Source organism: Urocitellus parryii, chromosome 3, assembly GCF_045843805.1.
Source record: "Urocitellus parryii isolate mUroPar1 chromosome 3, mUroPar1.hap1, whole genome shotgun sequence".
NCBI classification, from domain to species: domain Eukaryota; kingdom Metazoa; phylum Chordata; class Mammalia; order Rodentia; family Sciuridae; genus Urocitellus; species Urocitellus parryii.
The window spans coordinates 101,139,370-101,166,463 of record NC_135533.1 but is presented as its reverse complement, the minus strand read 5'-3'; the positions used below and the strand labels follow the sequence as shown (position 1 = coordinate 101,166,463).

At 47.3% G+C, this 27,094-nt stretch overlaps 2 protein-coding genes and 2 non-coding genes across 8 annotated transcripts; all 4 read left to right on the top strand.

The window, feature by feature from the left end:
• Positions 1-12,077: 12,077 nt before the first annotated feature.
• Positions 12,078-14,093, top strand: LOC113190287 (whey acidic protein-like). Its single transcript, XM_026399508.2, has 4 exons — positions 12,078-12,159; positions 12,700-12,837; positions 13,237-13,392; positions 14,038-14,093. The coding sequence occupies exons 1-4, from the start codon at positions 12,078-12,080 to the stop codon at positions 14,091-14,093; spliced, it is 432 nt and encodes a 143-aa protein (XP_026255293.2).
• Positions 14,094-17,362: 3,269 nt separating this feature from the next.
• On the top strand, positions 17,363-26,866 carry Tbrg4 (transforming growth factor beta regulator 4). Of its 5 annotated transcripts, none has more exons than XM_026399473.2 (11): positions 17,363-17,427; positions 19,246-19,716; positions 21,713-22,036; positions 22,717-22,888; positions 23,142-23,299; positions 23,895-24,005; positions 24,584-24,728; positions 25,019-25,264; positions 25,471-25,582; positions 25,705-25,819; positions 26,580-26,866. In XM_026399473.2, exons 2-11 carry the CDS (start codon positions 19,297-19,299, stop codon positions 26,679-26,681), a joined length of 1,905 nt encoding a protein of 634 aa, XP_026255258.1. In that variant the 5' UTR covers positions 17,363-17,427; positions 19,246-19,296; the 3' UTR covers positions 26,682-26,866. The 5 variants fall into 5 exon arrangements, with proteins under 5 accessions (XP_026255258.1, XP_026255259.1, XP_026255260.1 ...); XM_026399474.2 differs by having other exon boundaries at positions 17,363-17,448; XM_026399475.2 differs by having other exon boundaries at positions 17,388-17,427; positions 19,457-19,716.
• Positions 22,398-22,533, top strand: LOC113190296 (small nucleolar RNA SNORA5). The gene has a single exon (XR_003301760.1). It is a non-coding gene; the product is annotated as a small nucleolar RNA SNORA5 (small nucleolar RNA).
• Positions 22,923-23,056, top strand: LOC113190302 (small nucleolar RNA SNORA5). Its single transcript, XR_003301763.1, has one exon. It is a non-coding gene; the product is annotated as a small nucleolar RNA SNORA5 (small nucleolar RNA).
• Positions 26,867-27,094: the final 228 nt, after the last annotated feature.

The window sequence follows — 27,094 nt, the reverse complement described above, 5'->3', positions numbered from 1 at the left end:
CATAAAACTGATGTTTTTTTAATGAGTTGAGAGTTCATCTTGGGGGTAGAGCATTTGCCTATCAGGTATGCAGTCCTAGATTTTATCCCCACCACCAAACAAGATGATTTTTTAAGAAAGAAAGATTTCATCAAGATAGTATCAGCCATTATATATAGAGTATACATAAATTATGAAATGTATTGGATACTATTAATCTAAACCACACTGAAGGCAAGAATGTGAATGCAAGCCATCACCAATTACCAGGGGAAGGGCTCATGACTACTGGGCTGAGGAGAGTGAAACTGAAAATCAGAGACTCCTTTTCCACATGCATACCTTGTAAACATAATGTACTTTTGTGATTTGTATAATGAGATGTTCTTGCTCTAATATAGACTTATTTATAAGATTAGGACCTACATGACCCAGACTTATTTATGAGAGTGGGACTTCTAAGTCCTAATCTTATTTATTTACTTACTCTTGAAGCATAGCTTTTAACCTATAATTTTAAAGCAGATGTATACAGGAAATGTTGCTTTCCTATTTTTTCTGAAATATCAGGCTGTCTACTTTACCTGCTAACTTAGGAAAGTCAGTGGAGTGCTGATGCTCTCTTCTCTGTCCTGTGCATCCTGTGGTTACAGGCAGCATGTAGTGTGTACTCTAGTGTCCAGTGGCATGGCACTGCCCTGGCATATAGAGCTGGTCCATCCAAAGCTGAAACCTAGGGGCAGCAAGTAATTTTTTTTTCCAAACATACCCTTCCTTGCTGGGGCTAGGTCCTCCTTACCTGGGTCCCCCTGAGGAGTACCTGAAGCCTGGACAGAGGAGCCTGGATTCTACCCAACTGCTCTAGTGAGTCAGGTCATGCATTTCTTCATACTGCGGCTTCATGGCAGCTTCTATTCTAATAACATTCTGTGCTAGGTTTGGGGTTTGAAAAGCAAGATATGATTATTAATAACAAAGGAATGAAAGGAACAAGATGGGAGATAAAGAACCTGTTAGCCAGAGGACAGTGTACCAGGTGTAGTTCCTCCCAGTGACCTGCTTTCCAACAGCCATCAGGAGGAATTGCCTTGGTTTGTTCTCTCCATGGGTCTGGAGGGAAGCAAGCTCTCCACGGGAGATAGTGTGTCTGGCTCTGATGCTCAACCCGGAGCTCCTAATCTCTGCTTCTCTCAGGAGCCCTGTCTTTCTCTGTTTTTTATTGCTACAATGGAAGACCACAGACTGGGTAATTTATAAAGAAGATAGTGGTTTTTTTAGTTGATTTTTTATTAATTCTATTCAGTTACACATGACAGTAGAAAGCTTTTTGATTCATTGTACACAAGTAGAACACAACTTTATGTTTTTCCTGTTGTACATGATATAGAGTCGCACCACATGTGCAGTCATACATGTACCTAGGGTAATGATGTCCATCCAATTCCACCATCTTTCCTACCTGCATCTCTTCTTCCCTTCTCTTCCTCCCCCTTTGCCCAATCAAAGTACCTCCACTCTCACCCCTCCAACCCCCATTAGGGATCAGCATCCACTTATCAGAGAGAACATTTGGCCTTTGGGTTTTCAGGATTGGTTTACTTTGCTTAGCATGATATTCTCCAACTCTATCCATTTACCTGCAATTGCCATAATTTTATTCTCTTTTAATGCTGAGTAATATTCCAGTGTGTATATACACCACTGTGTCTTCATCCATTCATCTATCAAAGGGCATCTGCATTGGTTCCACAGTTTAGTTATTGTGAAATTGAGCTGCTATAAACATTGATGTGGCTGTGTCCCTGTAGTATGCTGATTTTAAGTCCTTTGGGTATAGACCGAGGAGTGGGATAGCTGGGTCAAATGGTTGTTCCATTCCAAGTTTTCCAAGGAATTTCCATACTGCTTTCCAGATTGGCTGCACCAATTTGCAGTCCCACCAGCAATGTAAGAGTGTGCCTTTCCCCCCACATCTTTTCCAACACTTATTGTTGTTTGTATTCTTGATAGCTGCCATTCTGACTGCAGTGAGATAAAGTCTTAGAGTAGTTTTGATTTGTATTTCTCTAATGTTGAACATTTTTTCATATATTGTTGATTGGTTATATATCCTCTTCTGAGAAGTGTCTGTTCAGTTCCTTGGCCTATTTATTGATTGGGTTATTTGATTTTTTGGTATTAAGGTTTTTGAGGGCTTTATATATCCTACAGATTAGTGCTCTTTCTGATGTGCTTATGGTAAAGATTTGCTTCCATTCTGTGCAGGCTCTCTATTCACCTCACTGATTGTTTCTTTTGCTGAGAAGAAGCCTTTTGGATTGAATCCATCTCATTTATTGATTCTTTTTTTTTTAATTCTTGTGCTATAGAAGCCTTATTAAGGAAGTTGGGGCCTAATACTACATGATGGAGATTTGGGCCTACTGTTTTCTTCCATTAGATGCAAAGTATCTGGTTTAATTCCTAGGTCCTTGATCCACTTTGAGTTGAGTTTTGTGCATGGTGAGAGATGTTTAATTTCATTTTGTTAGATATTGGTGCAATAATGGGAAAAACTGGCTCCTCTCACAAGGCCTTTGATAATCTCAAGTCTTGAGCCCAAAGTTTCAACAGGGGCCTTTACACTTCAAAGGGGAGTACTTAGTTTCCCAGAAGTTATTTACAGTCCAAAATGTAGGGGTCTGCGCTGTTAATTAGTTTCCTAAAGAAGGGTTGAAAGGGGAGGGAAATTTGGCCTTTCCCCTGGCACAGTGTTCTTATAGTTTATATTACATCCAGGCCTGGTTTTGTCATCATCCATCACAGCTTTGTACAGGACCTCCAGGAGAGGGCAGCCAGAACACACTTGTGGCTGAAGAAGTTGGGTTGATAATGTATAGCAGCAGGGAGGGAGAAGACACCCTGGAGAAGCACAGGGTGCCTCGGGAAGGGAAATTAGAAAGGCTTCATAGGATGTGGCCTTGACTTGGGAGAGGATTTAAGAAAACAGAACTTTGCTCTAGATTGGGAATCTGTCAGTCAGCAAGAGGAAAAAAAAAATCCTCTACTCTGCAAACTCCTGGTACTGAGGGTTGAACCCAAGGATATTCTACCACTGAGCTACACTCCCAGTCTATATATATATATATATATATATATATATATATATATAGTTGTATATATATATATATATATACATATATATATATGTATATATATATATATATGTGTATATATAGTTGTAGATGTACCTTTATTTTATTTATTTATTTTCATATGGTGCTGAGGATCGAACCCAGCGCCTCATACTTACGAAGGAAGCGCTCTGCCACTGAGCCACAATCCCAGCCCACTCCCAGTCCTTTATAGGACAGAGTCTCACAGAGTTGCCCAGACTGAACTCGAACTTGAGACTCTCCTGCCTCCGTCTCCCAAGTAGCTGGAATTACAGTAATGTGCCACCACCCAGGCAGAGAGAGTAACTCTATGGATATCTAACAATTTTAGGTCCACAGCAGGAGGCTAGAGCTGTGATTGGTAGAGCGGTAATGACTCACATAAGCCAGGAGAGGGGGCTATCAGCCATTTTGTGGTTTGGATCATAGTTTTCTGACATGATGGTGAAGACATCCCCTCTGAGATCCAGATGTATGTTCAAAGGAACCCCCAAGGCTTGGCTCACATGTCAGGGTTGCTTGTCTCTTTCTCAGCAGTGGAGACAGAGACACCGGCAAAAGTTAAGGTTAATATCACCAGTAATGAGACATGTTACTAAAGAAAGCTGGCATGGCTGTATGACAAGCTGAGGTGCCTTCCTCCCACATCTTGATGGGTTTTATTCTGCATCCCTCCTATGCAAGGAAGAGGTCAGAGGCATAGCATACCTTCAAGCTAAGTCCTTGGACCAGGAGATGCTATGGGGGCTTACCACTCTAGGTTCCTGTTGGCTTCCTGATCTTGCAAGATTTTCAGCTTCCTGAGTCATCCACAGGAGAAAAGTTACCAAGAGAAAAGCTTTATTTTGGCTCACAGTTTTTGGAGATTTCAGTCCACAATCAGTTGGTCCAATTGCATTTAGGCCTGTAGTCTAGGGTGCATGGTAGAGCCACGGTCTCCCCCCCCCGAGCCAGACCAGAAAAAAAAAAAAAGAGACAGGGGTCCCACAATCCCCCAAAGGCTCACTTCCCACCAACATTGAAGGTCTGTCCTCTGATTATCAAAAGATCCAGGGAGAAACTATATGTCACACACAAGAATAGATCTCTGAGCCGAAATCTGCAGCCACCAGCCCAAGATAGGAAGTCAGAAGACTCCCTCTAGCAGTAATCCAGGAAGCCAAACAACAAATAAGCCGAAACCACCAGAATTTGTTTGGTAACTGACAGCTTCCCTAGTTTTGATCCCACTTCTAATTTAGGACCAACCAGAGAAATCCAAATATATTCCCCTAACCAGTCACATAGGAGGCCCCACCTCTACCTTCCCCAGGTAGGGTCCACCAGAGTCTCCCTTTCCCCTTAGAAGCTGAACTGCTCCCCCGTCTGCCCAGGAACCTCAGCCACATGCGGTGATGGTGTCCAGCTTCTTTGCAGTAGCAGCTCAGGCTAAATAACCTGCCTATTCTCATGTTGCTGGTGTTTGTTGATTCCCACACCCAAACAGTAGGTTTCAATGGAAAATCTCCCAATTCTTGTAATGTCAGCAAATAAGATTTTAAAGTGTCAAGGGCAGTAACTTGACTAAAAATTGTACCATCTGTGGAGAATTAATGAGAGCCACTGAAATGTGTTTTTAGCAGGTTGTAACACCCAGCTTAATCTCTCCTAGAGATCAGATACCTCATCCTAGTGCCAGGGCTCTGTCAAAAGGTGAGCTCCCTGAATCTCTGACCCTATGTGGCATGAGAGGTGTGGGGGGAAATGGTTTGGGCCCCTTTTCTAAGATGAAGCCTATCCCTGAGGATCTGCAGGCCTGAGAGCTTATCCCAGGTCTACCCCTAATGACAGTGTGAAACTGGGCAAGTCCCTCCCCAATCTGAGTTTCAAGGCCCCCTTATGTAAAAGAGAGGTCTCCCATGTTCCCTGGGATTGTTTAAAAGATACTCCTTTATAATTCGCTAATTCTCTACCCAAGGCACTGATACCAGCCGCAAAGACCCAGGGGCAGATTTCTGAAGGATGGGGCAGCAGCGTGGAATGGACTGTTTATGGAGACATCAGACTTCTTCCCCCGGTTTCCCCAAGCCCACCCCTGCAGCCTGGACCCCCTGTCCCTCTGACCATCCTGATTCAGCCCCAGGAGACCCAGGCCCTGGCTGCCACATCCCTTCCTCCTAGGCCATCTCTGCCTCCCCTTTTTGCAGGAACAAGTTCCCTGAACAGTCTTCCTACTTATACCTCCCTACCTCCCTAGCAGCCCAAACCTCTCCTACTTCAATGTTGACTATTGATTCTCCCAAATACCCCAATTCTTTGTGCCTGGCAGCATGCACTTCTTGAGCCATCTGCATTCCTCAGTCCCTGTGCAGCCAGTTGTCTCTCTTGAATGTTCAAGGGAAACTTCCTCTTGGGAGATTTGCTGATGGTGAGGGGCTGCTGTGGGCTCATACCTGGGGTCTATACCTCATTCACCTATGCCCCCAACACAGACCAGTGTTGGTCACTAAACCATAGGGGAACAAGCTGAAAGCCTAGGGCTCCATTCAGCATCCTTTTCTGTGACCCAGAACAGATAGTGCTTGCCAGTGTGTCCAACCCACTCACAAAACACCCAAGGCCTGGGTGTTTTGTGGGCTGTTAGGCAGGAGAAGAGAAGCAGAGGCCAAGGCAGGGTCATATCCAAGCTCTGGAGCAAGAAATGCAGTGCTGTGTACAGGGATATAATCAGTGAGATAGGGGACGTGGGGAGGGCCTCAAAGCAGACAGATGAGGGCTGAGGGTAGGACCTGCATGCTGGAGCTGTGATCTCAGTGACAAGGAAAGGCCCACACTCAGGATCATGACCCCAGAGACCACAGATGAGGGCAGATGTATACCCAGAGACCATAGTGGTCACATGACAGAGGGGAAAGCACGTAGACTAGCCTGGCTTCCTCCATCCCTGTCTCTCCTCTGAGTTTTGGAGGAAACTTCAGCCCAGCTGATGCCCCAGGACCTTTGTGCAGAGAGGGTGCTCCCAATGACCACAGTCCTGGGCCTCATTCTCCCCATTCAACCCAGACCCAGAGCTGACAATGGGTTAGAAAGAGCACTTACATCTTGGAAGAACAGAGACTGAATCGAACTTGATTCAGCCTCGAGGCAAGCCAGGGGCCAACAAACCTCCTCCCAATTACAATCCTGTGTTCCTTGCCCCTGGGCCTGGCGAGCCTAGAGGAGAATCTTCATTCTTGGAAACCTCTGGTGTCTCCACCTCAGCTGCAGGCTCTGAGGGCAGCTGAGTTTCTGCCCTGAACTCCTTGTACCACCAACACCTCTGGTCCCTCCCCCAATAGCCCCAGCCTCAGGGAACTTAGTCCTCTGGACCCTGGGGACTTAGTTCCCTCCAACAGTTAGAACAGGCCTCCATTCTCCCCTCTTTTGAAACAGACCCCTGACCAGAGGAGTTCTGGGCAATGTCCCATTGTTAAAGCCTAAAATCAATTCTTAAAGAAGCTAAGGAAATGGTTAAAATGGCAGTGGTTTGCCCATGAACTAGCTGTTCCACGACTGCTAACAATGATGCTTTCCAGAAATCTCGATGGCACAAGAAGTGCTCAGAATATAACTTGACTCTAGCCAGGACCGCAGCCCAGCTCCACCTACAACAGGTTGTCCAAGTGTGCACAGTGGGGCAGCCTGCACACAGGGGATCTACTCCATATATACAGTGTGTATATGTTAATACAGAAAGGAGTATATGGAAAGGAACCAAAATGTTACAAGATGTTTCTAGAATATGGATCATGGTGGGTTTTTTGTTCATTTGTTCTCCTCTTTATGCTTTTCTGAGTTGCCCAAGTTTTCATCAATGTGTATATGTTATTTTTCTAATTAGAAAAACTAGAATTTTTTTTCTTTTATGATGATAGGTATTGAACCCAGGGCCTCAATCATGCTAGACAAGTGTTTCACCACTGAGATATACACATCCAGCCCAGAGATTATCTTCTAAATAATAAAAAATGCAACCTAGGATCTAGCTCAGTTGGTAGAGTACTTGCCTTGCATGCACAAAGCCCTGGTTTCAATCCCCAGCACCACACACAAAAAAAAATGCAACCTATAAGAAATGGTTTTAGATATGGAGACACCTTCATTATTCATCACCTGCCTCATTTAATCTTCATATCAGCCCAGTGTGAGAAATGTCGTTGCTGCTTCTATTTTATAGGTGGAAGAACTGAGAGTACATGGAAGGAAATGGCTTATACAAGGTTAAGTGAGGACAAAACCGAATTCCCAAAGAAGGGCTCTTCCAGACTGCAGCTCACAGGGGACTAGTGAAGCCTGAGCCTTTAAATCCTAGGCAAGTTTCAAGCCCAGCCAGTGCATTTGTATTGATCAAGGAAATACTATCTGATAACCAGGCCCAGCAGCCTATATCCCCAGCTCCTTAGAAGGCTAACACAGGAGGATCAATTGAGCTCAGGAGTCCAAGACCAGCCTGGGCTACATAGCAAGACACCATCTCAAAAAAAAAAAAAAATAGAAAACAAAATTAATACATAAACAAACAGAAAACAAGACTTTCTGGAAATGTGTATGATAACACCCTCACCACCCCATAAATCCAAACCCGGACCATGGAGATACAAGAACAACAATAATGGGTGCTAACATTCTGTGTACCAGGCACCAAGTGCTTGCATAAAGTGTATCAGTTAACCCTCATAACAGCCCAATCCAGTAGATTTCATTATCACCCCCCCATCTTACAGGTAAGGAAAAGGTAAGCTGCTCAACCTGCAGGGCTAGATAGGACTCAAACAGCTGTGGATCCAGACTCTTCCTCTGAGTCACTTTACCTATCCTCATGAGGGCATCAATGCCACACTCAGATTTTGGACTCTGTCCCATAGGTTACAGGAAACCAAAAGAGCTTCAGATGGGGGAGTGATGGGGTGGTGCTCCCATGGGGAAAATAATTCCAGACAGAACATAATCAGGCTTCCTTCACCCTGAATCTTCCCTTCTCCCTCTTTCCTCCCTCTCTGCCTCTATCTCTCCCATCTTTATTCCCCCTCCTCCCTTATTTTCTTGCCTCCTTGTTCCCATCATTCACTTCTTCCTCCCATTTTCTCTTCCTTTCATTCTTCCTTCCTGTTCCTCCATAACAAGTAAAAGGTAATGGCCCAGATGCTAGGGATGCATTGATCAGATTCTGAAGGAGTGGATGGAAAACAGGACAGAAAAGGAGAATCTGGCCAGGGCAGCAGGACTTAGGGGAGCAGGGCATTTGCGGGAGAGACTACTATGCGGGCTGGGAGAGGAGGACGATGGCCAGTGTCTCATTAAGGGACTTTTCTTCCTGCTTAGGATAATCCTGCCAACCCTAAAACTTACAATCTCAAATAATTAGTAAATAACAGAGTACAAATACTCAGAAATGTATTTACAGAAAGCAAAGCCCCTGATAGATCTAGTTCCACATGGGTTCTGGAACTAGACAAAGGAAAAATGGCTCCAGTGGTTTATTTAAGGAGGTACATCAAAGGCAAAGGTAAGTTTTCGAGGGCAGAGTCTTGCTCTATGATGTCTTGCAATCAGCAGGTTGATTGACATCTTGGCAGGTCACACCCATCTCAAGTGCTGTGTGGGATCTTTGGCAGAGCTTGAGGGGGAAGTTCACCTGAATCAGGCGGTCAATCCCAGTGGGGGGTGCCATGAGAAGTTCCCAATGCTAGACTTATCCTCTCACGTGGCTACTATGTGCAACAGTCCACTCACAGCCCACAGACAGCTCATGACAGACTACACATTTTCCATGAAGGCCAGAGCCTCCATGGAAAATGTATAGTGAGGAGGCCAGGCCAACCCCATGCCTCATATATGAGCAAAGGCAGCAGCTCTGCAGCCATTTTACATTCAGGAGAATATACCTAGGCAGCTGGGTTTTCCAACCTCACATGACATCTGAAAATATTTAGGAATGGAATGACATGATGTTTGAGATTTAAAGAACTTCAACAGAAATGAAAAGAATGGTGAAGCAAATCTGGCAAGATGTTTACAATCATTATTACTCTAGGCAGTTGGTAAGTGGGTGCTTATTGGACTACTTTTTTATACCCTGCTGCATGTTTAAAATCGTCATAATAAAAAGTAAAAATGAGAACTCCATCACTAACTGTCAATCTATCCACCCAGTAGGCAGAATGAGAGTACTTGATTGGGAGGTTTGGGGGCTGATCCCTTGTACCCAACTATACCAGCAGGGATTGGGAATTGGGACAGACTCTTGGAAAACACACTGAATAGGAGTCACCATGTGAACAATAGCCAGATCTTTTGACCCACCAGTTCACCTCTCTTTGTATTTATATACTGCAGAGGTCCCCACCCATGTGCACAAAGCCTGATCATCCATGACAGCAAAGAGTCAGGAACATACGTCCATTGATAGGAGACCAGCAAATACATGGACACATCCATGCTGGGGGGAACCAACCAGCCATCCAAATCACATCTGTGTGCCATTAGAGAAGGACGAGGGAAACAGCGTATCTGTAAGCTATATTTTTAAAGAGAAGATGGGAACATCCATATTTAAACATGTCTTGATGATCTCTGAAAAGGATACAAAACAAACCTTTAGAAATGAAAACAATGGACATTTGTATCACACATGTGCTTGTTGCTGCTTTCTCCCACTACGTTCCATTGTCCCACCCAACTTCACTTACAAACACATGTTCTGAGACGAAATTCTTAGATTGGGGGTGTGGTTCAGTGTTAAAGAACTTGCTTAGTGTGTACAAGGCCCTGGGTTCGATCCCCAGCAACACCACACATTCGTATACACACACACACACACACACACACACACACACACATACAATGAAATTATTGAGAATTTCAAGATGGCCACAGCAGAATTAAGTCCCCATGACTACATAAGTTTCTAGTTTCATGCCAGCAACAAACACATGTGTAACACAAATGTCCACTGGGTCTGGTTGCACTGTGTGCACAGATCCCTAGGAGACACAGATGGAGCACAGTCTTGGCTGATATGAACTCCCATCAGATGTGAACCACAGCAAGACACCATGGCTTTCTGAGAAACTCAAGCAGCCAAGGAGCCCTGGGAAGCCCTTTCCTGATGGCCCTTCTACAGTGCCAGAAACCAGTTATAATGAAAATGAAGGCAAAAATTGGAAGACAGAAAGAGGAAGAGGAAAGACTTCCTTACTTGACAGTGAGCCTTGGCAGAACGTGTATGTGTGTGTGTGTGTGTGTGTGTGTGTGTGTGTGTGGAAGTAGAATAATGCATGCACTGTAGAGTCTTCATGGTGGCCTAAAAATTGAAATGACCCCACAGTGATGGAGAATGGAAGAATAAAGTGTGTATGTAAATACCTGCTTTGGAATAGAATCAGCCCATAAATGGGGACAAAATAGTGACACCTGCTACAAGGTAGATGAACCTTGAAAACATCAGCTAGGTGAGAAGTCACACACAACAAGCCACATACTATATGATTTTATCCACATGAAATATCCAGAACCACCAGGCATGGTGGTGCATGCCTATAATCCCAGCCACTTGAGAGGCTAAGCAGAAGATCATCAGTTCAAAGCCAGCCTCAGCAAAGGTGAGATACTAAGCTACTCAGTGAGACACTGTCTCTTAATAAAATACAAAATAGGGCTGTGGATGTGGCTCAGTGTTCGAGTACCCCTCAGTTCAATCTCCAGTACCCCCCAAAAAATGTCCAGAACCTTCCTTGGAAGGTCAAACTGACAATGGGGAAGCATTTTGTAAACTTCAAGCCACAAGGAGGCATAGAGAGGTGGCAAGTCACCACAGCCAGTATCTCCAGACCTACTCCTGGGGAACTTATGCTGGCCACCCCAAAGGGGCCTGGAATGAGCCCAAGAATTCTGTAGAGGAGATTCAAAGGCCATGACAAAGCCACACAAAGTCCTGGGCACATGGAAGAAGTGCAGTTCAACAAAGAATATTCTGATAGCACAGCCTGAGGTCACAGGCTGGCAGTTAAGGTCGCTGACCAGCCAAAGTCCAGCCTGGACCAGGGACAGGGAACTGGCCATCAATAAGCATATGCTCACCCTGGGGTCCCTCCATTCCCTGCCCAGTTCTCTAAACAGGAAATCAAGGAAATGCCCTCAGGTTGGAGGGGGCATGTTACCCAGCAGCCCAACCTGTTCCTGCCTCTTGGCACCTGCTCACTTGGCACAGGAAAGGAGCTTCTAGGAAGAGGTCTACCTGGTATCCTCTGAACAGACAACCCCTCCCTCCTTTGGATGTCCTACATTCTCTGCAAGGATCAAGTAGCTCGTTGTTATAGAAATTTCAGAAAACTACAAAAAAGCACCAACAGAGAAATAGCATGCTGGTAATTGCTGTCTACCTCCTGTTTTGTTTCCCATGTGTCTTTCTACAAATTTTAGACATGTCATTTTCATTGTTCCTATTTGACCCAAGAAGACAACTGTGTCACATGTTATAGATGCTATTTCTTCCTTCTTCAGCCCTTACAGTTTTCTTCATTCTAATAATAAATATTTTTACTTTTAAAGTGGAAAAAAAGGGTTAGGGATGTAGTTCAGTGGTAGAATACTTGCCTAATATGCACAAGGCCCTAGGTTCAATTCCCAGCATTGCAAAAGAAATAAAAAGAAAAAAATGATCAACCTTACAAAGGACTCTTTTTTCAGGCATGACCCCAATTGTGACATTTGTTTCTCCCCATCTGAGCCTGGCCTGTCCATGTGTCCAAAGAGGAAGTACCTCAGCCCAGCTGGGGCCATGCCAGGCTCCACCCACCTCGCTCCACAGTCTTCCTCCTGCTGGTCCTTTAAATGCACCCCAAACACTCAGGCCACCATCCATCACCTGCCTTACCACTGGTCACCTACCTGCCACCAGTCACCTGCCTACTTACTACCAACACCATGCGCTGTCTCATCAGCCTGGCCCTCGGCCTTCTCGCCCTGAAGGCAGTCCTTGCTCTGGACCCAGCTTTCATCTCACCAGGTAGGCCTAAGCCACCACCCACCTTATTCCAGAATCTCTAATTCCAATATAAGCTAACACACTGGTAGCACTGGTGGTTTGATAAAGGGGCAAGAAGGAGAGGAACAAAAAGGCAGAAAATCAGGGTTCTACCCCCCCCCCCATGGTGAAGGCCTCATACTCCAGGGCTGAGGCCATGGTCCCTAGATGAGAAGTGCCCAGCTGGGAGATGGGGTGATGGGAACGGAAAGTGGTTCTCAGGCCCTATCACTTCAGGTGAGGCCATTAGCTTTCCACCTCCCACAGTAGGCCTGCAGCTTTGTTTCCTGATTTTCACAGCTGACTTCTACTTTTCAGGAGAAGCTGTATCACAGTTTTGGTAGATGGGGGGGTGTTTTTTGTTTGTTTGTTTGTTTTCCCCTCTAAGAAATGGAATCTTGAGAGTTGGGGGCTGGGATCCCTGGTAGTTTCCATCTTTGTCTCCATCTTGCCTTCCCCCGAGGAACTTCAAGGGTGGGAAGAGGGTCTAGGCCCCCACTCACCTGCCTGTCTCCTGTGTAGTTCAGGTCATGTGCCCTGAGCCCAGTTCCTCCGAGGAGATGCCCTGTACCCCAGCCTGCCTCACCGATGAGGATTGTCTCAGCAACACCAAATGTTGTCCTAGTGCCTGTGGCCTCTCCTGCAGAACCCCAATCATCGGTAATGCCCTGCCTAGCCCTGGTGGGGAGGGAGGAACCAGCAATGGAAAGATTCTGCCTTGAGTGGGGCACCACAAACCTCTTTTAGAGCCCACACACCAGCCCTGTACCTGCAACCCATCTGTGAGTGCCTCCGCCCCTCAAGCAGCCTTGTGATCTCCCACTAGTTTGGTTTCTAAGGTCTCCAAGCCACCAAGGGTGCTATGGGGGATCCTGCCCTGAGACAAACAAGATGGAGGCCTCTGGGACACATTTGACCTCAGGGTTCCACAGACATTAAATTTCCCTATTCATAAAATGGGGTTTTTCAGTTCAGGGGTGCAGTGAGATGGGCCCAGCAAGGAAGGCTGTGAGCATGAGAGCACTTTGGGTGCTAAAGGGCTGGCCCATCTCTCTCCAGAAGCTGCCCCCAAAGCTGGCAGTTGCCCCTGGGTGAACAACCAGATCTCCCAGCTGTGTCAGGAGGAGGACGAGTGCTCCCGTGACAGCGAGTGTTATGGCAACAAGAAATGCTGCATGAGCAATTGTGCTAGGAGGTGTCTGGACCCTGTCCAAGGTATGCAGCCTCAATATTGCCTCTTGGGTCCCTTTCTCCTTTGGCTTTCTCTGGTTAGCACCTCATCCTCAGGGGGCAAAGGGTGGGGGCAAATCAGAAACAGGCCAGGAGGTAGATCCCAAGCTCCACAGTGGTTCTCTTTGCCAACTCACTGTGCCACTGCAGGTTTCCTTGGGCACTTGATGTGCCACTCAGGTCAGGAGTGGCTACCAGTAGAAAAGGGAGCTTAGAGAAACAGTCCAGAACTCAGATCAGGCAGCTGGTGGGACTTGGTCTTAGGGGGCCTGTACCTTTGGCACTTAATCTGAAGGGGAGTAAAGAGCTTGAGGTTAGGAGCTTCAGTGACACATGAGTTCAAAGCTAACTCTTCATACCTACCTGTGACCTCCACACCCTTCACTGAGGAGAATGGTGGCCTTACCTACCTGCCCAAAGGCAATATTGAGGGCAGGGGCGGTGGTGTGAGAACTGTGCTTGCTCAGGAAAGGCACCTGTTCACCACATCCCTGAAAAAGTAGAGGTGAACAAGCTAGCACATGAACCACAGCACAGATGACCAAACCTCTTTTCCCTACACTCCTATCCATTCTCCACTGTAGAGAGCCCTCTCCAGTAAGGAGCTCACCTGAATCCCCTGACTGCCAGGAGAGGCCATGTCCAGTCTGAACCCCAGCAAGAATCTTCTCTCTTGGATCCAGTGACCATATGATGTCTCCTATCTGCTGCTAATAAAAATTCCATTTGGCTTTAAGTCTCTCTGTCTATCTGTCCGTCTGTTCTAGGCACCCAAAGAATGGACAAAGCAAACACAGAACTTATCCCTGGGATCTCTGGGGTGGCTGTATGGGAGCAGGCAACTCCCCTCATGGACATAAGTTTGTGGGAGAGAGCTGGGAGTTCAGTCAGGTTCACTGAGTTTGGGCTAACTCCAGAAAAACTATGGTGGATCTCTGGGCTGGGAAAGAAGTCATCCTACCCAGCCCTGGTGTTACCCAGCCAGTTACCCTGCATATGACCCCTTCTGAGGTATGACCAGCAGGAGCTGAGACTGTGGAAGTCTTGGGGCCCAGAGGGTACTGGGGACCTGGCCAGTCTTGGCAGCATGGAGAGAAAGCAAAAGCATAAAAGGAATCAGAGGGAAGATGAGGCATGTGTTGACACCACGCTAGGTCAGCCTTCTATAAAGTCTCTAACAAAGTGTATCTACTCCTCTCCAACACCAGTTAGGCATCCTAAAACCCATGCCAATCCTGATACTGGCAGCCTGGGTTCACATCAGGTATCACAATTTAGGGGCTGAGTCCCATAAGCCTGCACCCACTCCACATGCCAGCCACAGTCCCAGGGCTTTCTTCACTTCCAACTGATAAGACTGAAAATTTGAAGGTTTCTGTGATCCCTTCAGCTTCAGTGGTTCACTAGAATGGTGGCAGAAGTCACTAACTTTATTATTGTTCTTCTATCATAAAGAGGAGCCAAATAGGGGCTGGGGATGTGGCTCAAGGGGTAGCGCGCTCGCCTGGCATGCGTGCGGCCCGGGTTCGATCCTCAGCACCACATACCAACAAAGATGTTGTGTCCGCCGAGAACTAAAAAATAAATATTAAAAAAAAAATTCTCTTCTCTCTCTCTCTCTCTCTCTCTCTCTCTCTCTCTCTCTCCTCTCTCACTGTCTCTTTAAAAAAAAAAAAAAAAGAGGAGCCAAATAAAGGGACACACAGTGTGAGGTCAAGGGGTGGGAGGATGCAGGAGAGTCTTTCCCCATAGGATCTGGGTATGCCACCTTCCCTGCACATCAGTGTGTTCACCAACCCACAAGCTAGCCTGAGCTTCGACATCCAGATCTTTTACGGAGGTTTCATTACATAGGCATGACTGATTCGATAACTGGCCATTGGTCATTGAAGTCAATCTCCAGCCATTCTCTCCCTGGAGGTCAGAGGTAGTGCTGGAATTTCCAACCTTCTTATCCTGTGGCTGGTCTTTCTAGAGACCATACCCCATCTAAAGCTAAAGAGGTGAGAATCACCTCTTGAGAATCACCTCTTTAGCAAAGACCCTACTACCACTAAAAATGTTGTGGTGGAGACCACCATCTGGGATCCACCCTAAACTTCTGGCTCTCAAATTTGACTGCAAGTCTACTGAGCTGGAGTAGGTTTTTCATGTGCCCCACATGATTCAGTAATCCACCAGATTGGAAAGTCGAGGCTGCAGTGGCCTCCAGCTCTCTCAAAGAGCAGAGCAGGGGTGCTCTGTGGACTGTAGGTGGCAAACACCAAGCCAGACACTGTGATATGATTACAAATATCCTCCAGTCTTTGTCCCTGGTGCATTTTTAAATAAATACACACACACAAATTGTAGATGAACACAATACCTTTTTTTAAATTTATATTTATGTTGTGCTGAGTATTGAACCCAGTGCTTCACACATGCCAGGTGAGCGCTCTACCACTGAGCCACAAACCCAGTCCTGTCCCTGGTTCTTGACATGGAGCTTCTAAAACAGAGTACTCCCTAAACTCACTTGGCAATTGAGGTGGCCAGCTGGGTTTGTTAATTGGCTTTATTCATAGAGAAACAAATTTTTCAGATATCTAAAACAGGAAGCAATTTTGCATCTTGGGGTGAGACACACACACACACACACACACACTTTCCACAGAGTTAAAGTTCCCATCCTCCCACAGAAACTAAGTGATAGGGGCACTGAATTTCTTGATGTATACATATCAAAGAAAGTACATACCATCACAAGATACATGCTCTGAAGAAAGAATGGAGGAACTCCCCCCCCATTTTTTAAAATTTTTATTTTTTAGTTGTAGTTGAACACAATACCTTTATTTTATATTATTTATTTATTTCTATATGGTGCATAGAATCGAACCCAGAGCCTCCCACGTGCTAGGCAAACGCTCTACGGCTGAGCCACAACCTCAGCCCTCTCCCCCATTTTCAACTGGAAAAATTTGCCTTTAATTTTCACACCCTCCCCCATGCTGGGGATGGAACCCAAGGTCTCATGCATAATAGGTATGTGCTCTACCACTAAGCTACACCCCAAGCCCTTACCTATAATCTTTAACTCATTTTGCTTTACAGACTTGAGCCCAGCTCAAGCTCTACTTCAAGCAAACTAAGAACTGACTCAGTGTTTCTCTTCTGGATCTTGATCCCCAAAGTAAGGCAAGAAGAATGAAGTTTCCCAAGCAAGGGATGAGTGCTAATGGGCAGCGATGCTTTAGTGGAACTTGCTGGAGACGGTCGGCCTCCTTTTGAAGTTGGGCCAAATCTGACCATTCCTGAGATGGAACGTGAGAGATGGGTTCAGTCACTCTACATGGATCCATGGGAGATGGTCATAGCCCCACCAAGGCACTGAGCTCTGTGTCCTCTTTTAAAGGAGGATGTTAGAACTGAGGGGACCGAGCTGGTACCAAGCAGGAAGCTGGTGAGCCCACGGAAGCTCGGCACCTGACAGTTCCCTCTGGTTGCAGAGAACTGAAGCCAGGCGTAGGCGGTGGCCCGGCGTCTTCAAGGAACCTCAAGACCTAAGGGTGCTTCATCAGCCCAAGCCCTCGCGTCCACCTTCTCACACCGAGGAAACACGGTACGTGGTACGTTTTCCGTAAAAAGAAAACACGGTACGGGCATCTGGTCTTTGATTTGAGCCTGCATATCTTAAACCAGTTCTACTCACAACCCCCCCCCCCCTTTTTTGTGTGTGTGTGGTTCTGGAGATTGAACCCAGGGCCTTGTGCATGAAGGCAAACACTCTACCAACTGAGCTATATCCCCAGCCCTTCTCCTCCCCTTTTCTCTGCGCCTCCCATCACTACATATCGCGCTATGTTGCGTGTATCCTCAGACCCCACTGAGCAAACCCGAAAAAGGCGGTAGGCGTGGCTCCTAGAGGGATGGCTTCCACCCGGGCGACTTCCGGTGAACCACATTTCCGGTGGCGCTCCTAATGACGTAATGAGCGCGTCTTCCTCATGGGCCTGGGGACAGTACGGGCGGCGGATGGAGGTCAGCAAGAGTGTTCGCGGAGTAGGTCCCGCGCCATCGGGGGTGCGGGGAAAGGGCTACTGGGCGTGGATACTGAAGGCTTGAATACCCAGGTGTGGTGGGCCTGGAGTGGGTGGGGGCGGCGACCTCGGAGAGGGGGCCGGTAGGGGAGCTACACGCGGTCGATCCGGGGAAGGGCTCAGCGGAGGTGCTGGGATCCTAGGGGCCCGGAGGAGGAAGCCAGCGGGGACGCTGGACCCTGGGGGTGCGGGTGCTGGCGAAGGAGGCCGGCAGGGGGCTGAACGCGGTGGGCTCGCTGGCTGCCTGCTCGGTACAAGCTGGCGAGTGCGCATGCGCCCCTTCTGCCTGTGGCGTCCACGAGGCCGGGCCTGGAAGGTGCTTCCTTCCTGCGTTGACCCTTGGTATCCCCAACGAGTCGATTTTCGTATGGCTATATTTGAGCAGCAGACTTCCGAGTTGATATTTGCCTAAGCCTAAGTGCGGCTTCTGGACTTATTTCCCTTCTCCAAACAGCTTTTAGAATTATCTTAAAAATTGGAAAGATTTTTCCAGCGCCTCCCCACAGTGCCTGGATTAAAAGTGGTAAATGTGGGGCTTGAGCAGACGTTCTTCTCTGTACCTGATGTTTTTTTCCCTTATGTAGAGTTAAGTTAAGCTTTTTACAGCTGCAGTAATTGCTCGTGTGAAAATAAAATTTTACAGCCATATACTGAAGTCCAGGAAGTAGAAGAAAATAAAAGGTGCTTTCTGATTGGGCAGAAGCAAGGCTCCCGTTAGATATCTTAGCCAGGTTATTCAGTCACCTTAGGGAGCAAGAATGGCAGAATTGTTAAAAGTAACATCATAAGGATATGAAACAGGTTCTTGAAAGAAGTTGACATTTTGTGGAGCTTGGAAAAATGAAGTATTTTTTGATGGGCCCTATGATGAGAAATAGCAAGCCTGCAGGGTAGAATGAAAGTGCAAAGCCTGGTTAGAATAAGGCCTTGGGTAATGGGGAGATGAGATAAAGCTAGGAAGATAATTTGGGGCCATGTTAGGAATGATTTTTGTGATTCAGAAGTTTTGTTCTTAGAAATTGAGGGAAGGGAACTCCAGTCTCCCTTGGTTTGGGGGAACTCACTCCCTTGTCTGGATTGTTAAAATATATCCACAAAAGCTTTAGGAAAGTGAGTTGAATAGCCTGAGTTTTCCAGGATCATTCTCTAAACCAGTAATTCTTAATCCTGGTAACCTTGTGGTGGGAGGTGGGGGGATTAATGCTCTCTCAGCCTTACCTGTAGAGATTCCCAATCAGGAAGTATTGGGCAGGACCTGGTAGTCTGAATTGTTAACCACGCAGGTGATTTTGAAGCACAACCAGTACTGAAAATTTTACAGGCTTCTGAGTTTTGATATTTGATGACATTATGTACTGAAACAAAAGCCCTCTGAGGTGTTACTTCAGAAAGTACTGTCTCAGAGCCGGGCATTGTGGCAAGTGCCTGTACTCCCAGCTACTTAGGAGGCTGAGGAAGGAGGATCACAAGTTTAAGAGCATCTTGGGCAAGTTAGCAAGTCAGCAAGTCCCTACCTCAAAATCCAAAAAAAGTTTGAGAATTTAGCTCATGATAAAGTGCCCCTGGGTTCAATCCCCAGTGCTACAGAGAGAGAGAGAGAAAACTATCTCACACATGGATAGTCAAAAAGGAGAAAGATTAAGGCTGGTTTTAGGGAGAAGGTAAGTGTGATTTCATGTCATTTGTCATGTTTTTCTCCTGAATTTGTGGGTCAGGATCTGCTACTCTAGGACCATCTTCTCTTTTTTTTTTTCCTCAGGGCTTTGGAATCATTTGCTAGGAGTCTTATCTCCTGTGCTCCCAGGCCACAATGGCAGCCCGTCTAGTGAAACAATGCACATACCTCCTGAGAGAAGCCACTGCCACTCGCATATCCCCTGCTATGGCTCCAGTTAGTCGACTGAGACTTGCCAGGACAGCCCATAAGACTTTGACCTTCTCAGCCATCTCACACAATTCCCACTCTCCAGGTTCCTTGACAGAGTTGGTAGAAAAGGATCAAGTGTTTACTCCCTACCCAGAGCGCCAAGAGATAGACCGGCTCATCGAGAAGGCCACCAGTCCACAGGAGCTCTTAGAGCTGGTTGGTGGTGATCAGAGCCTGCACCACAATCATGCGGCCCTCATACTTATCCGCCTTTCTCACCTGCTATCTGAGAAGCCAGAAGACAAGGCCTTGCTCATGCAGGATATTCGCTTTCAGCAACTTCTTCATCTAGTCAGTAGTCAGGTAGGTGCAAACATGTTGTTTGAGGGCTTAGAGGAAGGGACAGTAGCCAGAGGCACCAGTGATGGACAGCCCGCTCCCCCCCCCCCAAGCATCTTGTGGTGGTACTTTTTCTAAATTTCAAGTACTTTTATGTGCTTTCTGCATTTATCCTTATAATAACCTTGGTAGGTATATATTTCTATCCTCATTTTATAGACAGGCAACCAAACACACAGTTACAAGTATAGTAAACAAGCCTGGTTCTTCTCATTTCCTTCAGTGCTTTCTCCCTTCACATATTGCCTTGATTTACATTCCCAATTCAATTCCCAGTGTCTGGGTGCTGACTGGACACTACTGTTGAGGCTGGAGGAGATGAAGTATGACCAATGGATGGCCCCAAAGCTTAAGCTGGGCCTCAGTGTAACCTAGCCACATTCATACTTTGAAAGGATGAGCACACAGAAGAGACAAGGCCCATTTATGTGACTCTCAGGAGTAGCACCTTATTTCAGAAAGCCAGTTTCTGCTCTATATAAGGAAAGGGCCCTTTACATAGTGCTTCCCTCGGCTCCATAGCAAAAAAAGAAAAGAAATATAATTCCTATCTTCTCCAAACTGGCCATACATAATCTGCTGGAAAGGAGGTACTCAGGCACTGAAACCGTGTGCCCAGTTGTAATACATGATGAGGAAAGGGTTGTGCTGAATATTGAATATATCAAGCTGAAGGTTTTTAAATCATTGTAATGCAGTATAGCTGGTTTTCCCATGAATTAGGACAGTATGGAAAATACATAGTTTCTTAGCACTTTTGTTTATTGGTTATGTACAATGTGCTTGCACTGTGTATACTGAGTTCAGGTACAAGCACATAGTCATAAGATTAATTCCATAGGTCCTTTCTTTTTCTATAGTTTTAATTGTTACTTATTGAATGTTTTTCACACACTTGATTGAAACAAATCTTTTAACAAACTAAACATTTGGAAAATTGTAAGGCAGTAACAACATGGAAATAAAGTATTTGTACTGTAAATAGTAACAATGCTTTCAGAAAATTTTCCACAGGATACCAGAAAGATGCAGATACCTGGACCTTGTGTGAGACTATAATGAAGTACTTTGTTCTTCCCCAACCCTTCAGATTGCAGCTATTCTGTTCCTAGCTTACTTCATTTCATAGGTGGTTTATGTAACCCCTTCACAGGTAAAGAAATGAGCTAAGGAGTTGATGTGGAGACACTGAGCACAGGAAATGATAGCCATGCTTGTTTTACCATCTCCCATGGGGATGAGGTCTGGACCTCATTGACCTTTTGACTCCTTAACTCTGTGAGACCTTGAGACACTCCTTGCATGGGGCAGAGTTGGTCTCTTCAGAAATGAGATGGGCACCAGCAACAGAGGCAGAGGGAGCCCGCTTTCTGCTGGTGATGGGGTCAGCTTACCTTTCCTAGGATACCTCGACATTTGAGAGTTGTCAGGGCGTAGTGGTTACTGGGATTGGGAGAGTTTGGTTTGTTGGTTTGTTTAACTCACCTGTCAAGAAGACTTTCCTATGAACCTTCATGTATCAGGGAATACCTGCCTCTGAGGTAATCAAGAGACTCCCAGGCTTAAGTCACTCTACTGGAGGATATGGGGTAGTGATACACTTGAGCCCTATCCCTGTTGTTTTTCAGGATGTCATTTCTTCCACTTAATTAGAAACAAGTGATTGCTATGTTGAAGTGAAGTTTTAAGGGTTGAAGTTTGGCATTGTAAGTAAAAGTAATGAGTTGCGGACAAGACTGACTAGAAAGTCTAAAGTGCTGCCTTCTTTGCTATCAAGTCAGACCCATACACTACCTATCTTGAACAGAAACTCTTGATTTATTAGCTTCAGGAAGCAAGCCCATCAGGGATAGGTGCCAGGCCCTGTTAGAGCAGGACAGGTGCTGGAATGGCAGCTACACCCCAGACGCAGAATCTCTGGGGTGGCATATGTGATTGCCCTTTTCCTTTCTCTGTCCAGATAGCCACAGTCTGGCATGGGACTCTTGTGAAGCTGCTGCGGAGCTTATACATTTTGGCACTCCCCGGGACCTCTAAGGAACTGCAGTCAGTGGAGCAAGAGGTGCGCTGGCGCCTGCGGAGGCTCAAATACAAGCACCTGGTCTTCCTGACTGAGTCATGCGCTGCCTCCATGCAAGAGCAGCATTCCAAAGAGCTGCTGGCTGAGTTGCTGGTGCACCTAGAGAGGCGCTGGACAGAGATTGAAGATGGTCGCACAGTTGTGGCCATCATGATGAAGGCAGGGCACCTTTCAGAGTCATTGATGAACCGCCTGGAAGACAAGGTATGGGAATGAGAGCATGCTGCCCCTGGCCTGCCTCCCTGGGGACTTTGAATTTATGCACTGGGACAGGAGCCCTAGAAACTTCTGTCTCAGATGTCTCACAAGGAAGGACCAGAGGGCTCCAGAGAGCAGGTGGTTACTCTATGACATTAATTCAGCACCACCCACACACTACTCCTAATATAAACCACTTCTTTGATTGCATCTGTCTTTCTCCTATTTCTCCCACCTATATGATGTTGAAAGGCATGAGAGATAGTTCCAGAAGTTAACACGGGTGTCCTGGGCCAGCCCTTGTACAATAGCCCAGCTTCTGGAAGAACTCTCCCAGAGGTGCTGTGTCCCCCACCCACTCTCTCCTTGCAGTCAAGTCAAATTCAGCTCCCATCTTCTCATGGTGGGGGCTGGCCCAGATGGCTGCTACAGCAAGTTACGCTGTTCATGGGCCCTGTGTCCCCTGCTCTGGGACATGGGGATAAGTTTGGCTGCGGACATGATACTCTGGGTCCACGAGTCCCTGAGGCAGGGGAGGAGGCAGGCCCTGCCTAGATGGGCCTGTGTTGAGTAGCTCAGGCCCAGTTGCTGTCTCACAGGGACTGCACTGGATGGGACCCCTGCCCCCAGCTCATCCCTGCCACCTCAGGCCATCAAGCTGACCCCTGCGCGACTGTGGTTGACAGTGCCTGGAGCTGGTGGAGCAGTTTGGCCCTGACGAGTTGCGGAAGGTGCTAGTGACGCTGGCAGCTCAGAGCCGGCGGTCGGTGCCCTTGCTGCGGGCCATCTCCTACCACTTGATACAGAAGCCCCTCCCGCTGACGAAAGGCATGCTTCTGGACCTGGCTTATGCCTACGGTGAGGAGGGTAGGAGCCCTGGCAAGGAGCCACCTGCAGCTTTGTCAAATTCAGTGCTTATTCTACCCATGATAGGCACTGGCCCAGAAGGCTGCCACAGAAACATTGTGACTCATGGGCCCTGTTCCCTTTGACTAGGCTCAGGGATAAATTTGGTCACAGACAACAAACCCCTAGACCTCAAGTATGAACAAAGTGGCAGAGTGGGTAGCTGCTGGTTTCCCCAGCTAAGCCTTGTGATCTGCAAACTCAGGCAAACTCAGCTTCCACCAGACACAAGTGTCCCAGCGCCTGGCTGCTGACCTCCTGTCACTCATGCCCAACCTGACATCTGGTGAGGTAGCCCGCTGCGCCAAGTCCTTCGCCTTCCTCAAGTGGCTCAACCTGCCCCTGTTTGAAGCCTTTGCCCAGGTGAGCTGGGGCCGACTTCAGGGCCCAAAGTCTGACCCAATTTAGAAACTGGCTTCTTAGGTCTCTGTTGGGAGACATTGTTTTAATTAGTGAAACAAAGCTAATCCAAAACATTCATTTTTAGGTGGTAAATTCAGATTTCTTACTTTTTAGCATATTTGGAACTAGGTGTATAGTGATTAAAAAAGTATATATATTTGAGAGCTGTTAACTGTGTTGTTGATTGTTGTGGTTGCATTCATTTTGAGACAGCAGTAGCAAGGAAAGCAGAGGGTGAGGCTGAGAATCCTCAACTCTTCCTAGTTACTGACTGCCCCAGATGGAATTGCAGGGAAAGATGATGGCCTGCACTTTCATTTCTATGCAGCCAGTCTAAACCAAGTGTTCCGATAGAGTATTTCTAAAGCCATCATCAGGGAGGTAGTTTCTAGAGGTCCCTATCCTCTATGGACAGCTGCTGGTGGTTGGAGAAGGGTCTGGCCCTGTGTGAGTGGTGGGAGTTCGTTAGCCTGGGATAGGGTCCTCCAGCTGCCTCTGGAGGATTAGTCTTCACTCAGACTTCATCCTGTCCTTCTGCTGTCTCTGCATGGTTCAGCACATCTTGGACAGAGCCCAGAATGTTACCCTGCCTCACCTGTGCAGCATGCTTCTGGCTTTTGCCCGTTTGAACTTCCACCCAGAAAAAGAGGATCAATTCTTCAACCTGGTATGGGCTTCTACTCACTACCCATTAACCTCTCCCTGCCATCTGCAAGCTATTGGTTCTAAACTACCACTGGGTGAAAGGGGAAGGACCATGACCCCTGACACTGGGTGGGTTAGAAGAGGAATAGCATTCCAGGGACCTTTTGAAAATAGACACAAAATCTCATGTTGTCCTATGATGACTCCCTCACTTCTTTCTCAGTGTACCACCTTTCAACACACTGATGCTGATGCCCTCCGGGGCTTCAGTAGTCCTCTGCAGAGATTCTCAGAAGGCTTGGCATTGGAAAGTTTGGGGTGGGGAGTGTCCTATGTGGACTAAGTGCACCAGCTATTGGGCAAAGGACTTTTTAGAAAGACCTGAGACGTCACAGAAACCACCAAGTTTGACCCCAGGCTTCCTGGGACACTGTCTGATAAGCTCTGGTACCTCTGGCCAGGGTCCAGCTCTTGCTCCCAGTGGCCTTCCCTGGCTGCAGTGTTATAGGTCAAGACAAGGTCATTGGCTGCTGTCTGCCCTTGCATGTAGCAGTCCCTAGGCAAGGCCAACTTTCCCTGCCACACCCTGTCCTCATCCAGGTACATGAGAGGCTAGAATCTGCACTTGCAAGCCTGGAGCCAACCCTACAGGTGGACCTAGTGTGGGCGCTCTGTGTGCTGCAGCAGGTGCAGGAGGTGGAGCTACAAGCTGTTCTCCATCCTGGATTTCACACAAGATTTCTAGGTGAGATATTTCCCCACCCACACCCTACTGCTGCAGCTGGGAGGCTGCCTGATTTGCCTACCTAGAGCTAGGTAAGAAATTGCAGTAGTGATAGGAGGAAGCCAGAGCACACCTCCAGGGCTTCTCCATCATTCCCTGCAGGTGACCCACAGACCTTAACTCTGCTGGCCCCAACCCAGAACACTAGGTCCAAGGCTGGGTAGGGAGCCACTATCCTCCCATTTAGGTTCTCTCTCAACCTCCATATCTGTTCCTCCTGGCCCTCAACCTACCTCCTTCTCATCCCCCAGAGGGCAAGTGTCTAAAGGACCAGAGCACCCTCCAGAAGCTGCTCCACATCAATGCCACCGCCCTGCTGGAGCACCCCGATTACAAGGGCCCCCTCTTGCCAGCTTCAGCCTTGGCCTCCAAGCCTTCTGCCCCTGACAAGAAGATGACCCCTTTACAAAAGGAACTACAGGAAACACTGAAGGTGCTGCTGGGAAGCTCTGAGCGGGGCTGCCTTGAGGTGGCCACTCGATACGGCTGGGTGCTGGGTAAGGGCTCTCTCAGCTGGCAAAGAGCCTGACTCTTCCCAACTCTTAGTAGTTAAAATTGTTCTAACCCTTCTCTGCTGCAAGGAGCAGCCCACAGAATTGCAGTGCCCCCTACTCCCGTTTCCACATTGTAGGGATGGTTTCTGAGGGGGTGGTCTCTGAGGAGGTGACAGTCCCAGCAGGCTCTCATCCACACTTCTTACCAGATGCTGAGGTACTATTGGATGCTGATGGCCAGTTTCTGCCCCTGAGGGACTTTGTTGCGCCTCACCTTGCCCAACCAGTTGGAAGCCAGCCACTGCCACTGGGGGCTAAAAGGTAGGTGGCCAGGAATCTCCGGTAAATATATCACAGCTCTTGGGCTATATACACGGACTGGTCTCTCTCTTTCCTCCAAGGAGTTGAGAGCAGCCCTTATCAGCCATCCTTCTTCCTGCCAGGGTTGCTTTCCTGCGCTGGGAATTTCCCAACTTCAATAGCCGAAGCAAGGATTTGCTGGGCCGCTTTGTCCTGGCTCGCCGCCACATGCTGGCTGCAGGCTTCCTGTTGGTGGATGTGAGTACTGATTGGGAGTGTGGTCCCTTCTGTACAAGGAGAAGAGCCAACCTACAGCTGGAAGGATATAGACAGATGCCTAGGCCAACAACCTCTCTCCCCTATCCCTGCCAAGTCTTAGAAGCTAGAGCTTGGCCCCTAGGGTACATCTAGAATGCCATCAAGCCTCCCATTTTAGCTTTGGAGGTGGGTAGGGCTGGGCATCTCATTTACAGATGAGGAAGGGAAGCTCAGGGGGGTACACAACTATTGAGAATCAGAGTGGGCACTGGAGCTGCTGTCTGCCTCTCTTGTCAGGGTTGGTTCTCAGAAAAGGTAAGACCCGCAGACCTGTCCAATGCTGTTATTATGTGACTACATAGAGTTCCACTGCAGTCAGAGCAGGAAAACACAGGCCCAGGCCTGGCTAGAGTACTGGAAAATCTTGACTGAAACCAGAAGATGCTGATAAAGGGCCAGAGAGTAAATGCGTGCTCTTAAGGACTGCCTACGGGTTCTATCATGTTTTCTTCTTTGGGCAGGTCATTTGGTTTTTCAAATAACCCTTTAAAATTCAGAAACTCATAGGGCTCTCTTCATTCACAACCTGTAGCTCCTTGGCCTCTTCCCTAAGGCCTTGGGGGCTGAGGAGTACTATGCAGAGATGTCATTCACCAATACTAACCCAAGGGTAAGGGGTCAGTATGAAAGCAGCAGGTAGAACCAAGAAACATGAATGGTCCTCCAGCCCTTATGACCTGTTCCTTCTGCTTCCCTCCAGGTCCCATACTATGAATGGGTGGAACTCAAGTCTGAATGGCAGAAAGGTGCCTACCTCAAGGACAAGATGCGCAAAGCAGTAGCAGAGGAGCTGGCTAAGTGATCTGTCCCCATCAGTCTGGACACTACATGCACACAGGCTGATTGCCCAGAGGCCCAGCAGTGAATGCTGGGTAGGCAAGAACTGGCACCGTTGAGGATGAACTGTCTCAGTGTATGACTTTTGGGGAGTGGCCTGTAGCTCCCAGGAATCTCATGGCTAATAAATTTTAAATTTGGTGTTCAGAACCAGGTGGTTTTCCAGGCTTTGACCTCTCCTCTCCTCCGCTACCTGCCTGCTTTGGAAGGCAAGAAATGGCTCTTCAGGGCTTGGCATAGAGCCTAGCAAAGGGAGTTGACTTGAAAGACAACACCTAGGGTTCAGATCTCAGATGTCTTTGCCTGCTGCCTGTCCCAGCTTCTTTTTGGGGACCCTTACTACAGTGTGTGTGCATCCACATGTCCCTGCTTATTACT

Coding starts and splice junctions, on each gene's coding strand:
- Tbrg4 (XM_026399473.2), top strand. CDS start 19,297: ATGGCAGCCCGTCTAGTGAAACAATGCACATACCTCCTGAGAGAAGCC. Junction 23,300..23,894: donor TGTTTGAAGCCTTTGCCCAG/GTGAGCTGGGGC, acceptor TGCATGGTTCAG/CACATCTTGGACAGAGCCCA. Junction 25,265..25,470: donor TCGATACGGCTGGGTGCTGG/GTAAGGGCTCTC, acceptor ACTTCTTACCAG/ATGCTGAGGTACTATTGGAT.
- LOC113190287 (XM_026399508.2), top strand. CDS start 12,078: ATGCGCTGTCTCATCAGCCTGGCCCTCGGCCTTCTCGCCCTGAAGGCA. Junction 12,160..12,699: donor CCCAGCTTTCATCTCACCAG/GTAGGCCTAAGC, acceptor TCTCCTGTGTAG/TTCAGGTCATGTGCCCTGAG. Junction 13,393..14,037: donor GTGTCTGGACCCTGTCCAAG/GTATGCAGCCTC, acceptor CCTGACTGCCAG/GAGAGGCCATGTCCAGTCTG.